This window comes from Jaculus jaculus, chromosome 10 (genome assembly GCF_020740685.1).
Source record: "Jaculus jaculus isolate mJacJac1 chromosome 10, mJacJac1.mat.Y.cur, whole genome shotgun sequence".
In the NCBI taxonomy this organism is placed as follows: domain Eukaryota; kingdom Metazoa; phylum Chordata; class Mammalia; order Rodentia; family Dipodidae; genus Jaculus; species Jaculus jaculus.
Window position 1 is genome coordinate 78,193,319 of NC_059111.1, and position 21,123 is coordinate 78,214,441.

The 21,123-nt window shown below is 39.5% G+C and overlaps 1 protein-coding gene across 2 annotated transcripts in view; it reads right to left on the reverse strand.

Annotated features, from left to right (window-relative positions):
* Cttnbp2 (cortactin binding protein 2) overlaps positions 1–21,123 on the reverse strand; it is a 183,867-nt gene that overhangs the window by 79,557 nt on the left and 83,187 nt on the right. For both annotated transcript variants that reach the window (XM_045160199.1, XM_045160197.1), the window contains exon 3: positions 17,045–17,266. In XM_045160199.1, coding sequence (XP_045016134.1) covers positions 17,045–17,266 — 222 coding nt within the window. The remainder of the gene's footprint in view (positions 1–17,044; positions 17,267–21,123) is intronic.

The following is a 21,123-nucleotide window of genomic DNA, read 5'->3' on the forward strand; positions in this document are numbered from 1 at the left end:
TGAGATGGGGACTGAATCCAGGAATGTGTACATACTAGCAAATTCTCTACCACTGAGATATACCCCTGGCATTGACACAGGATTTCCTAATATGCACAGAAGTGCCAGCCAGCACCACAGGCTACTCCACTCTGTTTAGTTCTCACCTCTACAGTGAGGACTGCCCAGAATCCTACAAAAACTAACAGTTCATTTCCCCTTCTACTCATCACCCTTACTGGGTATACCTATCTACCCCCAATGGAACGCGACTTATGAGGGCAATAACCTTCACTCACTTGCTGTATGCTGCAGATCCTACAACAGTGAGTGGCACATGGCTGTGCTTAATAAGTTCTTGAATGAGTGAAGAATGAAAAGCTAATATTTCTCTGTAAGAAACAATGAATTTCTAAATACAAATTGGCTTCCTGCTACATAGACAGATTTATAGCTTCAGGTAGACAGCACCATGTCGCTGGAATGAAGTTCCAAACAGACATAGCTTATGGGAGGAATAGAATTTATTTTAGGCTTACATATCTTGGAGGGGGTTCATTACATAATTGTGGAAGACACTGGCTCCCTTTTACAGGTCCAAGCATGTTGGAGATGAGGAGATGAGCCCTGAACAGATCTTTGCCCTGAGATAACCTCTGCCCTGAGATAACTTCTGCCCTGAGCAACTTCCGACCTTTCCTCATCCCCCAACCCTGCCATACCTAACTGATTCCATCTCCTCACCCCGCCACACCTAACTAATTAACATCCTGCCTGGCGACTGCAGAGACGTGAGAACTATACCGTGAATTCTTGGAATAACTGCAAACTGTCCTAGGCCAAAGGCCAAGAAGATTCTGTAACTTTCCACCACCTGCCTCCTCCAGCCTCCCCCCCAAGACCCTAACCCTAACCCTTAAAAAGGCTGCTGTGGCTCAATAAAATTGGACTCTTGACAAGTGTACATTTGCTTGAGTCTCTTCCTCTCTCTCGCCCATCTTATTTCAGGTTAGGGTCCCCCTCGCCGCCACGAATAACGAGGTCCCGCGGGTCGGGACACAAGCAGAGAGACCCCCTCCCAAAAGAAACAGCTAGCACCATACCACGAAGAAGCACCGAAACCCGCAGGGACCCCAGCGGAGCTCCGGCACCCTGCATGCATTTAGGCTAGAAATCAGATCTGCCCCTAGTGACACTTCCTCCAGCCAGGCTGCTGAAGACAGGCTTAAAAAAAAAGTATCAGATTCTACTGTGGGACAGAATTTAAATGACCACACTGCATTTTTCTTTGTGCCTATTAATTATGCAAAATAATGAGCTTAATATATTTGCACAAGTGTATATGTTTTGATCATATTCATCCCATAACCCTCTTGTCTTTTTTTTTTTTTTTTTGACATCTCTATTTGCTGCTTCATGACTATGGACACAGTGTGATCACCCTCCTCATACTCATACTTCTCCTGCCATGCCTTCTTGCCCTAGTAGACTGTATCTTCTTCAACTGTGAGCCAAAATAAATCCGTCCTTCTTTAGGTTGCTTTTATTAGATGTTTTGTCATAGTACTTTTATTCCTGTAAAAAATCCAGATTCTACAAATGAAAGAAAATACACAATATTTCTCTTTATGAGTCTGCCTTATTACAGTATGGTACTGACATAAAAACAGGCATATAGGGCTGGAGAGATGGCTTAGCGGTTAAGCGCTTGCCTGTGAAGCCTAAGGACCCCGGTTCGAGGCTCGGTTCCCCAGGTCCCACGTTAGCCAGATGCACAAGGGGGCGCACGCGTCTGGAGTTCGTTTGCAGAGGCTGGAAGCCCTGGCGCGCCCATTCTCTCTTTCCTCTATCTGTCTTTCTCTCTGTGTCTGTCGCTCTCAAATAAATAAATAAAATATTTAAAAAAAAAAAAAACAGGCATATAGATCAGTGGAACACACCAGAAGATCCAGGCCTTATTCAAGCAACTACAGTAACCTGATCTTTGTCAAAGGAGCAACAATGCACACTAGAGAAAAGTCAGCATTTTAAACAAAATGGTGCTGAAGAATTGGATAATCATGTGTAGAAAGTGTAAAACTAGGGCTGGAGTAATTGCTTAGCAGTTAAAGGACTTGCCTGCAAAGCCAAAGGAACCAGGTTCAATTCCCCAAGTCCCATGTAAGCCAGATGTACAAGGTGGCACATGTGTCTGGAGTTTGTTTGCAATGGCTAGTGGCTCTTGTGTGCCCATTCTCTGCCTCTCTCTTCTCTCTCAAGTAAATAAATACATAAATAAAATATTTAAAAAATAAAGGAAAATGTGAAACTAGATCCACTTCTCTCATCCTGCCTTATTTGACATAACACAATGATCTCTAGTTCCATCCATTTTTCTGTAAATAACATGATTTAATTCCTCTTTAAGGATGGATAATATTATAGTATGTATAGATGCTACAGTTTCTTTATCCACTCTTCTAAAGAATGGTACCTAGGCTGGTTCCATGGTTGGCTGTTGTAAACAGTGCCACAGCAAACATAAGCATGTAGGTTCACTCTTGCATGCCCTCATAGATTTTTCCAGGTATTTGACAGGTAGCAGTGGAAAACACTACCCATCCTATCAAGTTCCTGCAGGTTTTTCTTTTTGTCTTCTAGGGAATATCTATCACAAAGCCATGTAGGACAAAGGAAACTCCTTGGACTAGGATGCAGTGTACATGTTGGCTTTCACTCCTTGCCTGATTGACAAGAAACATTCTTCCAGTGTTACATTCAGGGCAAGCATTTTTATTCTCTCCTCTAGATGCTAAAAACACACAGGAACACCTTATTTTATTGCCCATTACACTGCTGAAATTAAGATACTGAAGCTGTTAAAAACTGAAGGGTTGTGGCAAAGTTGTGTGAAGTAACTTCATGGGCACTATTTTCTTCTCCAATATCTCTGATGATATATTTATGAACACTTTGTTTTTACATACAGTGCTATGGCACACTTAACAGACAACAAAAACATAACCTTTCCTTTCATTGGGAAATTAAAAAATCCATGTGACATGTTTCAAGGCTTTCACAGTGCCTCAGACACAAACTTTCCATAACTCCTCAGGAGAGTCAATACTTGGTAAAGTCAAATTCTAACAATGATACCACAGAAAGGAGCCCATCTCAGGGCCATCATCCATGGGCATGGGCTACTGATGCCTCGTTGGGAAAATACCTTCACAGTGCCCTAGTACCAAAAGGAGAAAATGGCTAACTGTCCAACAAGAAGTCAGAGAGATTAGTGTTTATGTCAGGATGCTTCTGCTTTTAATTTAAATTTTTTTGTTCATTTTAATTTATTTATTTGAGAGTTGCAGAGAGAGACAGAGAAAGAGGCAGAGAGAGAGAGAGGGTGGGGGGGATGGGAGCACCAGGGCTTTCAGCCACTGCAAATGAACTCCAGATGTGTGCGCCCCCTTGTGCATCTGGCTAACATGGGTCCTGGGGAATTGAGCCTCGAACCGGGGTCCTTAGGATTCACAGGCAAGTGCTTAACCACTAAGCCATCTCTCCAGCCCAGGATGCTTTTGCTTTGGAAAACATTGCTAGTACTATCCATGGGTGGATTTCAAAGAGATGATCAAGAATAGTTGGGCTGGAGAGATGGCTTAGCAGTTAACATGCTTGCCTGTGAAGCCTATGGACCCATGTTCTACTCTCCAGACCCCATATAAGCCAAATACACAAAGGTGGGGCAAGCATAAGGTCACACATGCTCACTAGGTGGCGCAAGCATCTGGAGCTCGATTGCAGTAGCTGATGCCCTGGTGTGCCAATGCTCTACCTCTTCTCTCTCTAAAAAAAAAAAAATTAAATTGAAAAAAAAAAAAAAAAAAGAAAGAAAGAATAGTTAAGTCTCCAAAATAACACACTCCACACCAGGTCTGGTGGTGGAGTCTGTGATTTTTGCACCTACAGAGGGTAAGATTGTGTGGGCAACTTAGTCAGGCCCACACTCATGCGTGGAGGTTCAAGAACAACTTCAGGGTGCTTGTTCTCTCCTTCCTTGTTTGACACAGAGTCTCTTGTTTTGCTGCTGCACTCACCAATCTTGCTGGTCAGTGCTTCAGGATTCTCCTGGTTCTACCTCCTATTGCCATAGATTTTGGATTATAGACGGGTTTGCATCTGGCTTTCCATAGTTGCTGGGGACTTTAGCTCCAGCCAGCAGATTTTCAAGGAAGCTCTTTTAGCCCCAAAAGTTTGAGTTATTATTGGTCAAAAGTATATTTAATTCTTCAGAAATGCAAAAACAAATAATAGACTGCTGTTAGAAGGTACAAAGTAAGAATGACATGTTGTGTCTGATGTGACTTTTATCTCCAGAATCAAATTTGAGAAAACTCTACATGGAAACTCCATTCATCTCTGATATTTACACTGAAAATTCTTCAAAATAAAAAATCACTCAGAATTCTTTTGCAATCATTGTTTTCCCATTACTTTTCCCTAATAAATTCTATCTCAGACTAACATGTATTTGTAAAAGCCCCAATACACAGCAGAGCTTCAAACTCTCTCCCTCCAGTGACCACTCAAAGAACTCTCAGTATGCTTTCACAGATTCCTCTATCAAGAGCATTCAAACTCATTCACTTTATGGGAGAATGGTTTCCATCTGTTCAACATCAGACTTTTCTCCAGCAATGACCTTGCCTTTCTATTCACCTCAGACTTTCTCCATTAGTCATCAAACTGTTCTTTACAAATATTAAACAAATGTTCCATCAATCATCCAATCAGTACAAAAACATACTCTCATGAGTGTGTTTAAGAAGCTAAGGGATGTTACAAAAAGGTTGATCCCAAACTTCTTGTGTGACTTTGATAAATTATAACTTTGCAGATTCGTTCTATATGGTTTAATAGAAAGCATAGTAGGACTTAATAGTATGCACATGTTAAATAAATAACAGAAGGCCAGTGTTTTAAGCAAAGCTCCTATACTAAAATGGCATCATTCATGCTAGCATTCCACATCATTATGCATAAAATAATCTGACTATCCAAAAACTCATGGGTTACAGATATATCTTAGTTGCAGGGCACTTACCTGGCATGCAACAATCCGTGGGTTCAACATCAATTAAGAGGAATAAAGGAAAGGAAGGAGGGAGGGAGAGACAGAGGCCAGCAAACAGAAACAAATAAGCTGAATTTCCAACAGTTCAATATCAATTGGCATGATTAATAAGGTTCATCTGCCTTAATCCTAACATAAGACAAATAACCAGAAATAACATGATCTTAAATAATTGTTTATTTTCCTGTAGTTCTACCTCTCTGTTCTCATCTTTCAAGGAAAATAATTTTGAAATAGCCAATCTTTCTTTTCCGTTCTTGACAGAAAGTGGCTTTCTTCAGCCACTTTCTATAAAGCCAACTTCTATTCAGCCACCAAACACTTGTTTTATTTACAGAAAGAAAAGTCAAATTTTAGAATCAAAATAAAAATCAAGAGTCTTAAATCAGAGAATTGTATTTTTGTCCTTTGATGCATGGAAACAGATAGCATAATGCTTAGTGCTCAATACATGTTGCTTCAATTTAAAATGTAATGCACAGGGCTGAAAAGATTTCTCAGTGGTTAACATGCTTGCCTCTGCAAAGCCTAATGACCTGGGTTCAATTCCTTAGTATTCATGTAAAGTCAGATGCACAAACTAGAGTATGCATCTGGAGTTCATTTTCAGTGGTTACAGGCCCTGGGATGCCCACTGTCTTCATCTCTCTGTCTGTCTTCACTTGCAAATAAATGAAATATACAACTTCATGTGTTTTTTTTTTTCCTTTGCAAACACATTTAAGCAATAATTCAGAGAAATGACTGCATTAGACATATCAATGGATTGCTAAAAAAAAGTTGGGAAAGGTTAAACTTCAACAATTATAAAATAAGTCACAGAAATTTTACTACCAGGCCTGGAGAGATTGATTAGTGGTTAAAAGCACTTACTTGCAAAGCCTTCCAATTTGGGTTCAAGTTTTCAGTAGGATGCAAAGCAGGATGCAAAGTGGTGAATGCATCTGTGATCCCAATGTGCATACACAATGGGAGGCAGAGCCAGGAGAACTGAATTTTGCAAGCCAGCTAATGAGACATTACGTTATATAGCCTGGCAGTTCCTTTGCAGAAGCAAGAGACTCTAAGTAAAGGGGGAGGAGAGCACAGATACCTTGAAATTGTTCTTTGACAATATTACCTCTGTTGAGTTTGTTCTCTGACCTCAAACAGCATGCAGTGGCATACACAAACATATGTACACATAAACAAAATCTTAAGAAACTTCCACTACCAATAGTAAATAAGTAATGCTTGTTAGGCTAACACTTTTGCAGAAAAATAATCATTTAAATAAAAATCCATGGCAATGTAAAGATAAACTAAAAAGGTCAAGACAATCAGAAAAAGAACAAAATCTGAAAATAAGGAAGTAGCCATTTGCACTGAGTAGAATTTGCCCTTGAACACCTTCTCACTTGGGGCCACTCTCTGTCTGTCAGTGCTGGAAGCTCAAGCATGAAGCACCAGACATTCCCATGAGGAGTGAGCAGATGGAACGAGGGCTGCCGCCACCATTAATTCCACTAGCGTCCTTAGTTAGACCCTGAATCACATTCACGGGCATATCACACACAGAATGATACATGAAAGTGGCTGAATGGCTGAAAAGATGTCAAGAAATGCCAACAGCAAGGAGAGAGACTTTAAAATTATGACATATCAGGTTATCTGCTGACTAGAGAAAAATACAATTCTATAGAATCTGGATATTAGCATCCTTAATATTCAAAATTCAATGAAAATACCCAGATACACAATAAAGATAAAACCAGACACATAAAAACCAATAAAAAACAGCTATGCTCCCCCCCGAAAAGAGTGATCTAGTCCAGAGGAAAGTAGTCAATAGAAAATGGACCCAGGATGATACACAAGGGAGGCAGCTGAACCCTTACAGGCACTTTCAAATAAAATGTAGTCACTGTAAATGAACAGAAAGGGAACACTGGCATAGAAATGACAACTACAAAAAATAGAAAATGAAAGAAATCTAAAACTGAAAAGTATAACTAAAATCAAAATGAGTTCATTGAATGAGGTTTAATAGACTTGAGGTGCCAGAATCAAGAGAACAGTGAGTAAAAATAGATCAAAGGAAAGGATCTATTTTGAGTAACAGAAAAATGATTGCAAAGCAGTGCAAAGTCTCAGAAACCTTCCGATCAACATTGAATGATATAAATTCCATGTACTTAAAGTTCCCAAAAGAGAAGAACAGAATAAGGAAGGGAAACAGAAGACAAACTGTTCCCTAAGTTCACATATTTGGTAAAAAGGCAAACTTAAAAGTCCTGAAATCTCAGCAATCCCACAGATGGCTATATATAAGAAAAATATACCTAGGGAAATCATAGTAAAATTGCAAAATTGCTCAGCAGTTAAAGGTATTTGCTTGCAAAGGCTGCTAGTCCTGGTTTGGTTCCCCAGTACCCACATATAGTCATATACACAAGGTAGCACATGAATTTGGAGTTTTTGTCCAGTGGCAAGAGGCCCTGGTGTACCCATTTATGTCTCAAATAAATAAGAAGAATTTAAAAATATTAAAAAATTAAAATAGCCAGTTATGGTGGTGCACACCTTTAATCCTAGCACTCAGGAGGCAGTGGTATGAGGATCACTATGAATTTGAGGCCAGTCTGGGACTACAGAGTGAACTCTATATCTGCCTGGACTAGATTGAGACCCTACATCGACAAAACTTTGAACATACTAAGTGAAAATGGACAGAAATCCAGAAAGAAGTAAGCAAATCTACAGTAACAATCTCACATAGAGAAAACAAACCCAGATTTAAAGAAACAGCAAGAATTGCTGGATGTGGTGAAGCAGGTCTATATTCCTAGTAATTCAGAAGGCTGAGTCCAGAGGATCATGAGTAACTGAATGAGGAAAGACAAAAGAAAAGAAGGGAGGGAGGAATAGATAAATGGAGGGAAGGAGAGAGGGAAAGAGTGAGAAAGAAAGGAAGGAAAGAAGGGTAAAATCAGCAAGAATATTCTAGACATGAGATTTGAATAATACTATAAAAATTCCGTGGATATTGACAACTCATTCAGGAGGCTGAGACAGAAGAATGAGGGATTCAAAGCCATTGTGAGTAACTTTCAAATGACAATAACATGAATATAATAACAATAATAATAATGTAATGAAACAGATGTACTATAGATTTGAGTAAAAGTATAAAAACTTTCTTGACATTGAAATTTATGGAGAATGCCTGCAGTGACAGAAGGTGCAATATTTCAAGCACACCTACTGAATCACTCCACACTACTAGTAAGGCAGGACAGGGACATGTGCCTATAGTCCCAGCTATTTTGGAGACTGAAGCAGGAAAATGTGGATCTTTGGACCAGCCTGGGCTACACAAGTAGACTCTCTCAACTCACAAACTACAAGTAATTTCAAAGGCTAAAATCTCACCATGGCAAAATTAAATTGAATTAAATTAAATTAGAAATAAATCATATCCATTACACTCCAAAAACAAAAAGGAAACAACATACTTATTGATAGTCAAAAAGCTTAAAGAGAAAGTCACCAAGAAAAGAATACTTTTTTTGTTTTGTTTTGTTTTTCAAGGTAGGGTCTTGTTCTAGCCCAGGCAAACCTGGAATTTGCTATGTAGTCTCAGGGTAGACTCGAACTCACAGTGATCCATCTACCTTCCTGAGTGCTGGGATTAAAGGCATGTGCCACCATGCCTGACTTAGAAGAATTTTACATTTTTAAAAGACATACCAAAATTTGTGGGAGACAGTGAGAACTAGAGAACAGGAGGGAGAAAAATGGACAAGTTTGAATGCTAATAGTGAAAGCATTGTCTCAATAAGTTATCAAAGTTTCTCCTTATGAAGTTAGAAAAGATAGGCAAATTAACTGGAAGAAAAAATAACAAATCACTAAAGCAGAGACAAATGACAGAAATTAACAAAGCAAAAGTAACTTATCATCTAACAGCTTAAAATATTTTTGGATAACTGAAAAACAGATCAAAAACATAGAAGAATGCAAATTCTAAATAACAGGATGAAAATGGGATAAAGAATAAAATTATAAAAGGAAAATCATGAGCACTTTTGTACCAATACATTCCAAGAATTTAAATTCATCTGAAATACAATTATCAGACCTGGTGTTAAATTATATGGAAAATTAGAATGGATGTTTCGTTTCTGAAGAAAATAAATTCATTATTCAAACTTTTCTCCATAGAAAAGTTCTTAGCTTATTTGGCTTTATTAAGTGAATTATAGCAAAGATTAAAAAACTAACAATGTCAAATTTATCCTTTCTCAGAAAGCAAAAGCATTTGCTAGGATTGTTTTACAAATAAAACCAGGTAAGGGGCTAGAGAGATGGCTTAATCATTAAGGCACTTGCCTGTGAAGCCTAAGGACCCAGGTTTGATCCTTCAGGTCCCATGTAAGCCAGATGCATGAAGTGGCACATGTGTCTGGAGTTTGTTTGCAGTGGCTAGAGGCCCTTGTGCATCCATTCTCTCTTTCTTTCTCTCTCTCTCTCTCTGTCTCTAATATATGAATAAAACCAGTTATATATGTTTCTTTTTTAATTTATAGGAAAAGAAATGTTCTCCTGAGCACAAATAAAATTTCTGACCAAAATCCAAATGAACCAAACCTAGAAGCATATGAGAGCAATAAAAAAGTGAAGAAAGACTGGATTCAGGAATCTGTTGGTTCAATATTCAATCAATCTTTGTAATTCATTGTATTAAGTGAAGATAAGATATCACTGATTTCTTTCAACAGATTCAGATCATTTTGCAAAATTCAGAATCTATTCATAACTTTTAAAAATTCTTTCAACTAAGAACAAAATTCAACTTCAATGATATAAAAAAAAAAAAACAACTATCTACCAAAAGCATGGCTGACATTCTATTTCATGGTGCAACAGTGAATATTTTCTCCCTATAAAAAAAATGGAACAGGCAATAAGGTCAGCTTTCACTACTTCCTTGAACATGGAACTGAAGGCTCTCATCACTTAGCCTTTATGTTATTAGCTTGTTCTGAAGGAAAAACTGGCACTAAACATACATTTTAAAATGTTAAAAGGTTTTGATCTGGTGTTTGATTCATATTATATGTTTTTTTCATATTATATGTGTTTTTGTTGTTTTATTTTCTGTCCCCTCTGAACTTTTTAATATAATCTTACCTATATAGCTATTGTCTACCAGAAGCCCTAAATTCTGTCCTATATTGATATTTTCTCCCATCACTAGCCTCACTTCATATCTTCAATAACAAACTTCTAATAATTGCCTCAGGTCAATATATTGGTAGTAAATATGCAGTGATTAAAATTTGAATGAGGGCTGGAGAGATGGCTTAGTGGTTAAGCACTTGCCTGTGAAGCCTAAGGACCCCGGTTTGAGGCTTGACTCCCCAGGATCCACATTAGCCAGATGCACAAGGGGGCGCATGCGTCTGGAGTTCGTTTGTAGTGGCTGGAGGCCCTGGTGCACCCATTCTCTCTCCCTCTCTCTGTCCCTCTCTGTCTCTCTCAAATAAATAAACAAAAATAACAAAAAAATTTTAATTTGAACGATTGGAATATAAGTTATGTTTATATGCTTTATTACAGGTATTATTTTAAATCACCTTTGGAGAAAAAAAAATCCACTCAACTTCCTATGATTTCTAATATTAGCTATTTCCAAGAATACAACAATTTTTGAACTTCGTTTACTTGCTTCGTAGTCCTAATAAAAATTTTAGAGATTATTAAGGCATCAAAACAAAGTACTAAATTGAAAAAAATAACCAAGCTACACACAAATTACTTAATACTAGTTAAACTACTATCCTAATTATTTCATCTACTCAGAGTTTCTTTCAAGTAGGAGGCTAAACGAGTTCTGTGGAGTGGTATCACCACGACTTTCAGTGAGCACCACTGGTTTTGTGGAAGAGCTTGGAGGACTTAGCTCTGCAGAAGGTAGGTGGTGGCTCCCAGAACAGCACCCAGGCTGGAAGCCATGAATGAAGACACGCCAAACCTGTCCTTTCACCGAATGAATGTGATAACTATGTAGCTGGGTGCACAGCAACAATGTAAAGGCAATTAGTTCTAATTCAGAGTGGAAAATAGAAAAGAAAATAATGATAGCCATTTATAGGGTGAGAAAGCAGACTGTGAACTTGTTGTACCACTGTTTTCTTACTGTTGAAACAGATGACTTCACTAGCTTGCCTAAACCTTTTTTGCACCCTAGTCACCTTTACCTTATCTATACCCTCACCTGCTCAATCCTGGCAAACAAGTATGTAACAAGAGAATACATTAAAAGGTCTTCAATTTTCCTCTCTCTCTCTCTCTCTCACAGGGCCAGGCAGCAGCTGGGGCTCTGCAATTCTGCCCTGGCCCTTTCTCTGAACTTAGAGATCAAGGGAGAGAAGGAAAATCCTCCAAGCAAGACTCCCCTGCTTTCTATTTACTCGTGTTGTAGTTACCTTCTGGTTGCTTGAAAAAAAATATCCAACCAAAAGCAGCTGATGGGAAGAAAGAGTTTATTTTGGCTCACAGTCTCAGAGGGAAGCATCTTGGTGGTGGGGAAAGCATGGTAGAGCAGAAGCTGAACATCACAATTTGGAAAACTAGTTAGCTAGAGAGTGAGTGAGCTGGTCTCTGGCAAGGGGGAGCTGGCCATAAAATGGCAAAGTCAGCTCCCAGGGTCAGATGTGAGTTTAAGGGGGACACTGACTCAAGCCACCAGAGCATGGATCAGGAAAAATGCCCTGTGGTAAAAATCCCAGCTGTGTCCCATTTTCCCTTAGCAATGATCCTCCAAGGTTGCTAGGGGGTGAAAGTACAGTTGGGAATGCAATGATCATTATACAAAAGACACAGGAATGATCTCAAATTATAATTCATGTACAAAATAGTAGAAAATACTCTTCCTAAAAGCGTTATTATAGATGACTCCCTACCATGCTATTTCTGGATGCACTTCTAGAAGGCAATTTCAAATTAAAAGATACTTCTATGTGTGGTAAGCTAGGCATTACATAATGAAATAGTGCTGAATACAAATGGCAGAATAAAGTGCAATCATGTGTAATAGGAAGAAAAAGGCACATGACAGAATACTTTGTTCTTTTTTTTTGCCTACTTGTTGTCTAGCCCTGGAAATTCTCTCTATGGAGGAGAATACTCCACATTATGATTCTATCCTTCAGAGACTGAATCTGTCTAATAGATACTTTCCTGATCTTACTCAACTGGGGAAAGGGTGTGTGGCCAAAGCTTGTCCAATTACATGCCCCGAGCTTCTAAAAGGAAGTGACTGACATAAGGATATGGGCCAGGGAGGCACACCTGGAACCCTAAGAATGATGACATGGTATTGTCTGGTATTAACAGGACAGAGGGGCATTGTATGACCCTCAGTTCTCATCAGGAAAACAAACAAACAAACAAAAAATCTACCAACTAGCTCTACAGAGAATATCTGTGTTACTGACTGATAAGAGCTCATTCCTTAATGTTCCAACACTGTACAATGGCTAATCATTCTGTAAGTCAGTCAGTAAATGTCTTTTTTTTTCTTTTTGTCCAAATCAAGGAATTCTGGTTTCAACTGCTTAGAACCGAGACTCCTGTTGGAGGATCTAATACCATGTCACTGACCTAGTGATAATGGGTTTCCACCTCAAAGAAACTCTGTTTAACATATAGCACTATGACTAGTTTTTTCACTGGTGAAAAGAATTACTTTTCTTCTAAACTTTCTAGCTATTATTTTTACTTTTTTGACTTTTAAAATACCACATTTTATTCAGATTTTACAAACGAGTGGGGAAAGAGGCAGGCTGGGAGGTAAGGGGAGACAAAGTAAAGAAAAGAGAAGTATAACACATGAAGCCCAAAAGCCTATGTGGGTCACATGTAGCTCAGGACTCCATGTGACCAGATATGGATCTGGGTAAAAAGTATGGAAAGATAAAAGGAAGTTCAAGGGGCTCCTACCATTTGGGGAGCAAGTGGGAATAAAGAACCTGTGTGGAGAATAAGGACTAGGGGGCGCTCAGGCTGAGCCTGGGCTGACTCAGCCTAGGCCCAGGGGAGGGAAAAGTCCACTTGCAGCTGTAAGTTCCCAAGTGATTAGAGAGACAGAGACTGCCCTCTGCTTGCAAAGGTATTTATAACCTTAGGGTGGTGGCTGTCTTTTGGTCCAGGTGAACCAGAGGGCCAGCTAGTTGGTTAGGGCTAGAGGCTGTCTCTGGAAGAGATTAATTAGCTCTGAAACCAAGTTCCAAGGGCTGAACTTGACCAAACACCATGTTTAAATCTTCAGAAAGACTTCCCCCCTAGGAGGGGTCCTGACTATTTGAAGGGAGGGGGACTAGGTAAGAGAGAAAAGAAGTCAGATCATCTTGAATTTCCAGCAAATGCAAAGTTTCCTGCCTTTTTTACCTTCAGGGGTCCAAGTCACCCTGATTCTACCCCTTCCCCATTTCTCCCTCTCATGAGAAGACACTCTAACTGCTGTTACAGGACAAGGGACGATGATGTCAATCAGATCGTTAACTATTTCCTGCTGAATGGGGCACAAAATTGTTTGTGGCAGTTAGAGGATTCCTCCTAGAGAGGGCAAAAACTCTTAAGGACCCAGAAAGCATATTGGTGGAGTGAAGGAAGATCATCTTGGAAGAGAATGTTGGGGAGAAAGAAAGGAGTTAATGAGGAGTACCCAGCAAACTGGTCACCTTCAGGATTGTCCTTCTTGTGGACATCTAGGCATTTGGGATCATTCGAGGGAACTCAGGTAGACGGAGTTGGATTGTCTCAGGACCATCTTAGCATGAAGTGACTGAGATTTTCTTCCAGAATTGTGCATTGAATGGCACAGTAGTGTCTGCCATAATCTGAATCTGTTTCCGCATGGCTTGTAAAACAGATGAGATATTAGCAGAGTCACCAGAAACATATACACAACATTTAACCTTGATAATAGCCTCCCAGAGTGTACCTTTTTTTACTTAGTTTTAAAGACTCTGCTCAAACTTCTATTTCAGGGCTAGAAACTCATGTTTTCTGAGTATAAATAACATGGTTTAAAATATATAAATTTCTTCCTTGAGTGTTCAAATATATTAGAATGAGAGCTCTACTAAAAGATGCGGAAGATTTAAATAAATCCAAATTTCATTCCACCCTAGGTTCCTGGCTTCCAACAAGGAGTAAATTACCCGTAGCAAAACTCCCTGGGATGATCACTCATTAGCTTATTCCAAGTGGTTTCACAGGCTCAGCCCATTTGCCAAATTGACTCTTGCCCAAATTTCACTGGCACACAAATTACCAAACAGTTAACCCTCCCATTAGTAATCTCAGCAGAAGCCAGCACATGAACCATCACAGAACCCCTTTTGGGCCATGCAGGCCCAACCAGAGCAGTGCTTAGGCCAAATGTCTTTGAATTACCAAAGAGATACAGCAGTGTTCGATAATAAATACTTGAATTGTAGATAATAGGCCTTGGCTTTCCCAGACTTACACTGACAGTGATTTAAGGAATGGGGCTCATTTAAAATAAAGGCTATTTTTCCTTATTATTTTTAGATTCCTAACGGTATAATTTACTCTATATGTCAGAGAGCTAAAGGCATCTGGTTAAAATATTTACTTTGAGTACAAGAGGTGACAGATTATTTTGTCATTATAGAAAAATATGGCTCTAGGGTTTCTGGTTTTATCAAATGACAGTTTCCTCACAAGATACAGGGTAAGAATATAAATTCTCGCTCTTTTTACACACTGTATTCTACTAGAGTAGAATATTGTGTAAACACAAAAGGCAATACCCCCTGTCTAAGTGACCCTTCACTGAGTCTGTACACCCAGTGAGCTTGGCCATAAAGGACTCCTGTATCCCTGTAAAGATGGGGAGACAGACCCACTGGCTCATTTCATACTAGCCTCTCAAGGCCCATAGGACAGAAACAATTTCCTTTCACTCCCAGCCAGGTTGGAAATGACCCAGTCATTCAGAAGCAAACAGGATGTAAATTGATTTGGAAAAAAAAAAAAAATTAGCTAGATAATGAAATCTTTGATTCAACTAGAAATGGATCCTTCATTTCTCTGAGAAAACAAATGGTAAAATGCAGAATAAAGTAAAATTTAGGAAAGTATGCATTTTACATATTAAATGAAAAATCTTCTTGAATTTTGAAAATGTAGCATAAAATCCAACAGAAATAATTTATCATTTCATAGCTCATTTGACACGTTAAGAACATAATTGAAATGTATCCTACCCAAGAAACACAAGTGAGTTTCAGTGACATCAGCTGAAATATAGTGGCTTCTGCTTACATGGTTTGCGGGGAGTTCTGCAAACCTCCAGAGACCTCAGTGGTTGTCTGCATGGCTTTGTAGAGAGTTTGTACAGTTCCAAGTAAAAGTGATTTGCTTCATATTGTGATGAATTCTCCTTTTCACTATTTTACTCTATGCTTTAGTTTCTGTCATGTATCATACTTGGGAAAATACCTTCTTTTATTTGCTGGCTATACCACAACACTGGCAATACATGTGTGAATGAAAGACAATATTACAGGGAAAAGACACAGTTTACATGATACCATCATAAAGATTTAAGTATGGTACATTCAGGCTATGTGAGGCATAAAGAATTCTCTGAAGAGGACAAACAGAAGAAGCACATTTGTTTATGCTCTAATAATGGGGCTAAACTATTAGTTGTAATGCTAATCCTGTCAGATAGCAACAGCTTCCTGGTCTTCCTCAACCTGCCAATAATGGGAGACAACAGTCATGGGAGCTCTTTGGGATAAAAATAAAATTTTCTATTTTCTTAGGGCTGATCATAGCTTTTATCAAAGTTCATTGTTTTTTGAAGCATGTATTTCAGTGTGTTGGTAGGGGAGGGAAGGAGGTCAGTTGAAGGGAACAAACCCATTTTTCAGCTGTGAAAGCCATCACACCCAGGAGTGATTTTGCTCTGATCACGTTACGCTGTGGCAGTGGGTATGTACCATGCCAACTCTCATTTTACTCTCCTCATGCTATATTCATTTTCCAAAGAAATGATGAAAAATAAAATAAATTTCTAATTGCAAAGAACTATTTAATTTTGGTTTTGCCTTTTTTTTTTTAATCTATGTGATCTGTGTGCATGTTCTTGTATAGGAGTACAGGTACACACGAGGAGGTCAGGGGACAACTGCCAGGTGTTAGTCCTCGCCTTTCCCCTTCTTTGAGGACGGGTCCCCCATTACTCAGTGCTCTGTATACCACACTAGCTTACCAGTGAACTTCCAGTGGGTTTTCCCGACTCAGCTTCCCTTCTTGACATAAGCACGCTGGGAGTACAGACATGAAACCTCAGGTGGATGCTGGGCACCTAAGTCCAGACACTCACACTTGGGTAGCAAGTACTTTATCCGCTGAGCCATCTCCCTAGCCCTTTAGTTTTTGTTTTTGGCTGCAGGGGTTCACACATTCTGTTGCCCAGGCTGTCTCAAACTCACCATCTCCCTGACTCAACCTTCCAAGTAGCTGAGAGTGCAGGCATACACCACCATGTGTGTCTGCCAGACAGTAATTCAGATAGACTCTGAATAGGGTAAGTGGAGATATTTGCTTATGATCAGAGTTCAGGCTGCACTGCTACACGGAGCCAACATGCAGCTAAGGCGTCTCACTGTACTAGGCCAAGGAAGACCACTCCCAGCAAAGACGTCATCACAGGACACACAACTTCTCTGTCATGCTGCTCTTATGATTTCCTATTATTTTCAGTTACATCTTAAATATTTTAATGATAAAAAGACACCAGAACCAACCTATAAGCATGTTACATTTCCAAGAACTCATCCTAATCCTTCCTGAAAACTCACAACTACCTCAGTGTTGGTTTCTTCACTGCACACTGCCACAGGGGAAATAAACTGAATACCACAGTACCTTCTTTTGTCTATTCTCGGCAGCAGCCAGCTGCGTGGACATCCTCTCCTGCATTTTTCTGCAGTGGGCCATGACAGCTTCCAGGATGGAGAGGGGGTTGGCACAAACTGGCTTCTCTTTGTCACCCACACCAGCTTCATAATCTCGCTGGAGTGCCAGGAAGGGGTCGTTCAGATTAAATCTGCCATACCTTTCCTGAATAAATACTTCCTTCCTGCGAGCCTGCAATAAAATCAGAGTAATGGATTAAACATGGATGTGAAAATACATAGACATTTAAAATGAGATTCTGAGATCACTTTTCCAAATGGTATTCACACTGCTCTGGTTGCTTACCATGTCAGGTGGTGAGCTAAAGGTCCATGAGACCTCCAATCTGTCTAGCATGATGGGCCCTTCAATATGTTTTTAAAATTTCTTCCTGCTGTACATTAGACCTCAAGTGGCCCCCAAATATTCATATGATGAAAGCATGAAAGGTGGCAGGCCTTGGTGCTCCTGGGAGGCAGTGGAACATTTAGGCAGCAAGGGCTTGAAGAAGGAAGTCATATTTGAAAGCCCTGTTAGGACTGAGGACTTCCTTCCCCTTCACGTATTGATGACTGGTCTCCATGACATGAAAAGGCCTCCTCTGCTACAGGGCCCCAACTCTGACTATCTATGCTGCCATGGGCTCAAAGTCACAGGGCCAAATAACAATGGACTAACATAGCTAAAACTGTAAACCAAAATAAACCCACACTCTTTATTTGTTAGAGAGAGAAAGAGGGAGGAAGGGGGGGGGGGGGAGAGAGAGAGAGAGAGAGGGAGAGAGGAGACATGCCAAGGCCTTCAGGCACTGCAAATGAACTCCAGATGCATGTGCCATCTTGTGCATGTGGCTTATGTAGGTCCTGGGGAATTGAACTAGGGTCATTTGACTTTGCAGGGAAGCATCTTAACTGCTAAGCCATCTCTCCAGCCCTAGGTGAAGTTTTTTCCAATTTAAAGTAAAATCCATGATCAATACACACTATGCAGTTGTATCTAAGTATAAATTTGTGCAAAACAATAAATTTTAAAGCAAAGTAAAATTAAAACATTGACAATTAACTTCATAAAATTAATCTCTGTAATTATGGAATTTATATTTTGAATAATCAGAATAATTACAACAAAAACATCAAGTTTCTTTTTTTAGCTAGAAAGACGTCATAAGGATTTTCGATGGAAAAATTAAGCAATTTTTGAAATTCTTTGTTATAAAATACAACATTTATACTTTTAAGGTTTGCCTAATAGCCTTCAGAAATTTCAAGAAAATAAAATTATCTCTTCATTGTTAAAGAACGTTAAAATATAATTCACAGAATCTCAGGAAAGAATGCAACCTCCTTTTACTCCAAATGTCAGTCCATTGGTGACAAAATTAATTTTACACTCACACAATGAATATCAAATAAAATTTTCTATGATTAGTCTTTATATAAAATAGAACATAGCAATAGAAATATATTGAAACTTATTCAGGATTTTTAATTGCAGTCATTTTTAAATCTACTAACATCATCCAGTCATTGAAAAAACTAAATTATAATAAATCAATATTAATTTTCTCAAATGTTAAATATGCTTTCTACAGAAACCCACCGGTTATACACAAGAGCTATGACATGGGGAAACCATTCTTTCCCCACTTACCAAATTAGATTGAGAGTTAATTTTTTTCTCTTCTGCAAGGTAGTCCAGGCTGACCTGAAATTCACTATGTTCAGATAAACTACCTAAGTTTAGGACCCTAGCACCCATTAAAAACTGGATGCTGGAGTGTCTATATTCCCAGCACACCTCTTGTGAGAAGGGAGGGAGATAGAGTAGAATTTACAGGAAGCTCACAGGCCAGCTAGCCTGGTAAACTGAGCAGTGAATAAGAGACTATGCCTAGGTGGCCTAGAACGCAAGATGTTCCTCCTAGTTGCTGTGATTAGGAGTCCAATTTCTCCAAACTATCTTTCAGAGTATCATTTTAAAGTTTAAAATAAAGGGTGTTTCTGGACTCTTCACATTCTATTATGGGATCATGCATGGATTTAATATCACTTCAGAGGCAATTCCAAAGGCAAAACCATTTGTGCTTTGCTTTTCCCCTGACTATCTGTGATATAGCTCTGACAAACACCCCTGGACAACCAGGAGAATACGGTTTTCTTTTCTTTTTTAGTTGCATGTGCATGTGCGCATGTGTGCATGTCTGTACATGAGTTCATGTGTGCATGTTTACCATGACACATGTGGAGGTTACAGGACAACTTTCAGATGTCAGTCCTTGCCTTCCACCTAATTTGAGGCATAGTCTCTTATTCACTGCTCAGTTTACCAGGCTAGCTGGCCTGTGAGCTTCCTGTAAATTCTACTCTATCTCCCTCCCTTCTCACAAGAGGTGTGCTGGGAATATAGACACTCCAGCATCCAGTTTTTAATGGGTGCTAGGGCCTAAACTTAGGTAGTTTATCTGAATATCTATGGCAGCACCCCATCTCTTCCATAGCTGGCATATGCTACAGTCTTATAGCCAATTCATGAGAAGGAAATAGTTATGACTACCTCTCTCCATTTATCAAAACCTTCTTCCCTCCTTTAATCCTCTCTGGGTTGAAGGCTCTGGAGGTGGGTGATGAGGCAAAAGAAGAAAGGTGGGAATGATCTCCCTGTTTCTTTACCTGAACATGAAGCACAGTTAAAATTATTCTTTCCTCTCTCTCTATCTCTACCTCTCTCTAAAAAATAAATTTAAATAGGGCTGGAGAGATGGCTTAGTGATTAAGGCACTTGACTGTGAAGCCTAAGCACCCATGTTTGACTCTCCAGATCCCACATATGCCAGATGAGGCCAACACAAGGTTGTACTTGCCCACTAGGTGGTACAAGCATCTGGAGTTCCATTTCAGTGACTGAGGCCCTGATGTGCCAACTGATTCTCAAGCATGTGTGTTCTCTCTCTCTCTCTCTCTCTCTCTCTCTCTCTCTCTCTCTCTCTCTTTCTGTATTGCTATTTCTATCTCACTCTCTCTAAAAAATGAATTTTAAAAAATGTAATTATTCTTTCCTCATTAAATTCTTGGTATCTCTCCCATAACCCAGTACCAGGCCCCCTTCATCCATTTTCCCAAATGTATGCCAACAATTTATGACAAGCGACATTTTGTTCATCAATCAATGTGAATTTCAAAATGGCAACAGCATGGTATTGAGCCACGCTCTTTTAAGTGTGTAGGTGGAGTATCCAAGTAGCCAGCCATAACCATGCATCTAAAAACCAGTGTAACAGACAGCTTCAGGTTCACTGAGATGAACTTCCAGACCAGTCACAGTTATGGAGGAAGGGATATTTACTGAAGCTTACAGATCCAGGGGAAGTTCCATAATGGCAGAAGAAACTGGCCTGCCTTCACAGGTCCAAGCAGAGAGAAAGAAGCATAAGCCAAAAAGCCAAAAGCTATTGTCCACTTCAGGAACTCCTGCTAGGCACACTTTGCATATCTTAGATTGAAATGTGAAACCCACCACCACACCTTAAGATCCACCCAGTGACATTGGCTCCAGCCAGGTGGCTGCAGATGCAAACTACAATCAAGAACTGAATATATTTGGGGGCCATCTATTCTATTAAAATCACCACAACCAGCTTTCATTGGCAGAAGCCCTGTATTCTCTCCAGACTATCTCATCACATAGAACCTGAACCAGTCTCATTCTCATGCCTTTGATGACCATGTCTCAACCTGGTCTACAGGAAACACTCATGAATCTACATCCAAATTAAAAGGTCAGTCTCTTCCAGATGACCTGTGAATCCACCTTTCCACTTCCACAAAATGGCTTCCAGTTGAGCTCTAATTCTACCTGGCCTACCAGGTTGGCAGGAGAAACCAGTAAATCATTAAATGGTTGTAATGGTTGTGAATACGTGTGTGTGTGTGTGTGTGTGTGTGTGTGTGTGTGTGTGTGTGTTGCTGGGAGTTTAATTTGGGGCCTTGCATATGATAGGCAAGAACTCTACCACTGAGTATTATATCCCCAGTTCTTTGTAAATTTTATTT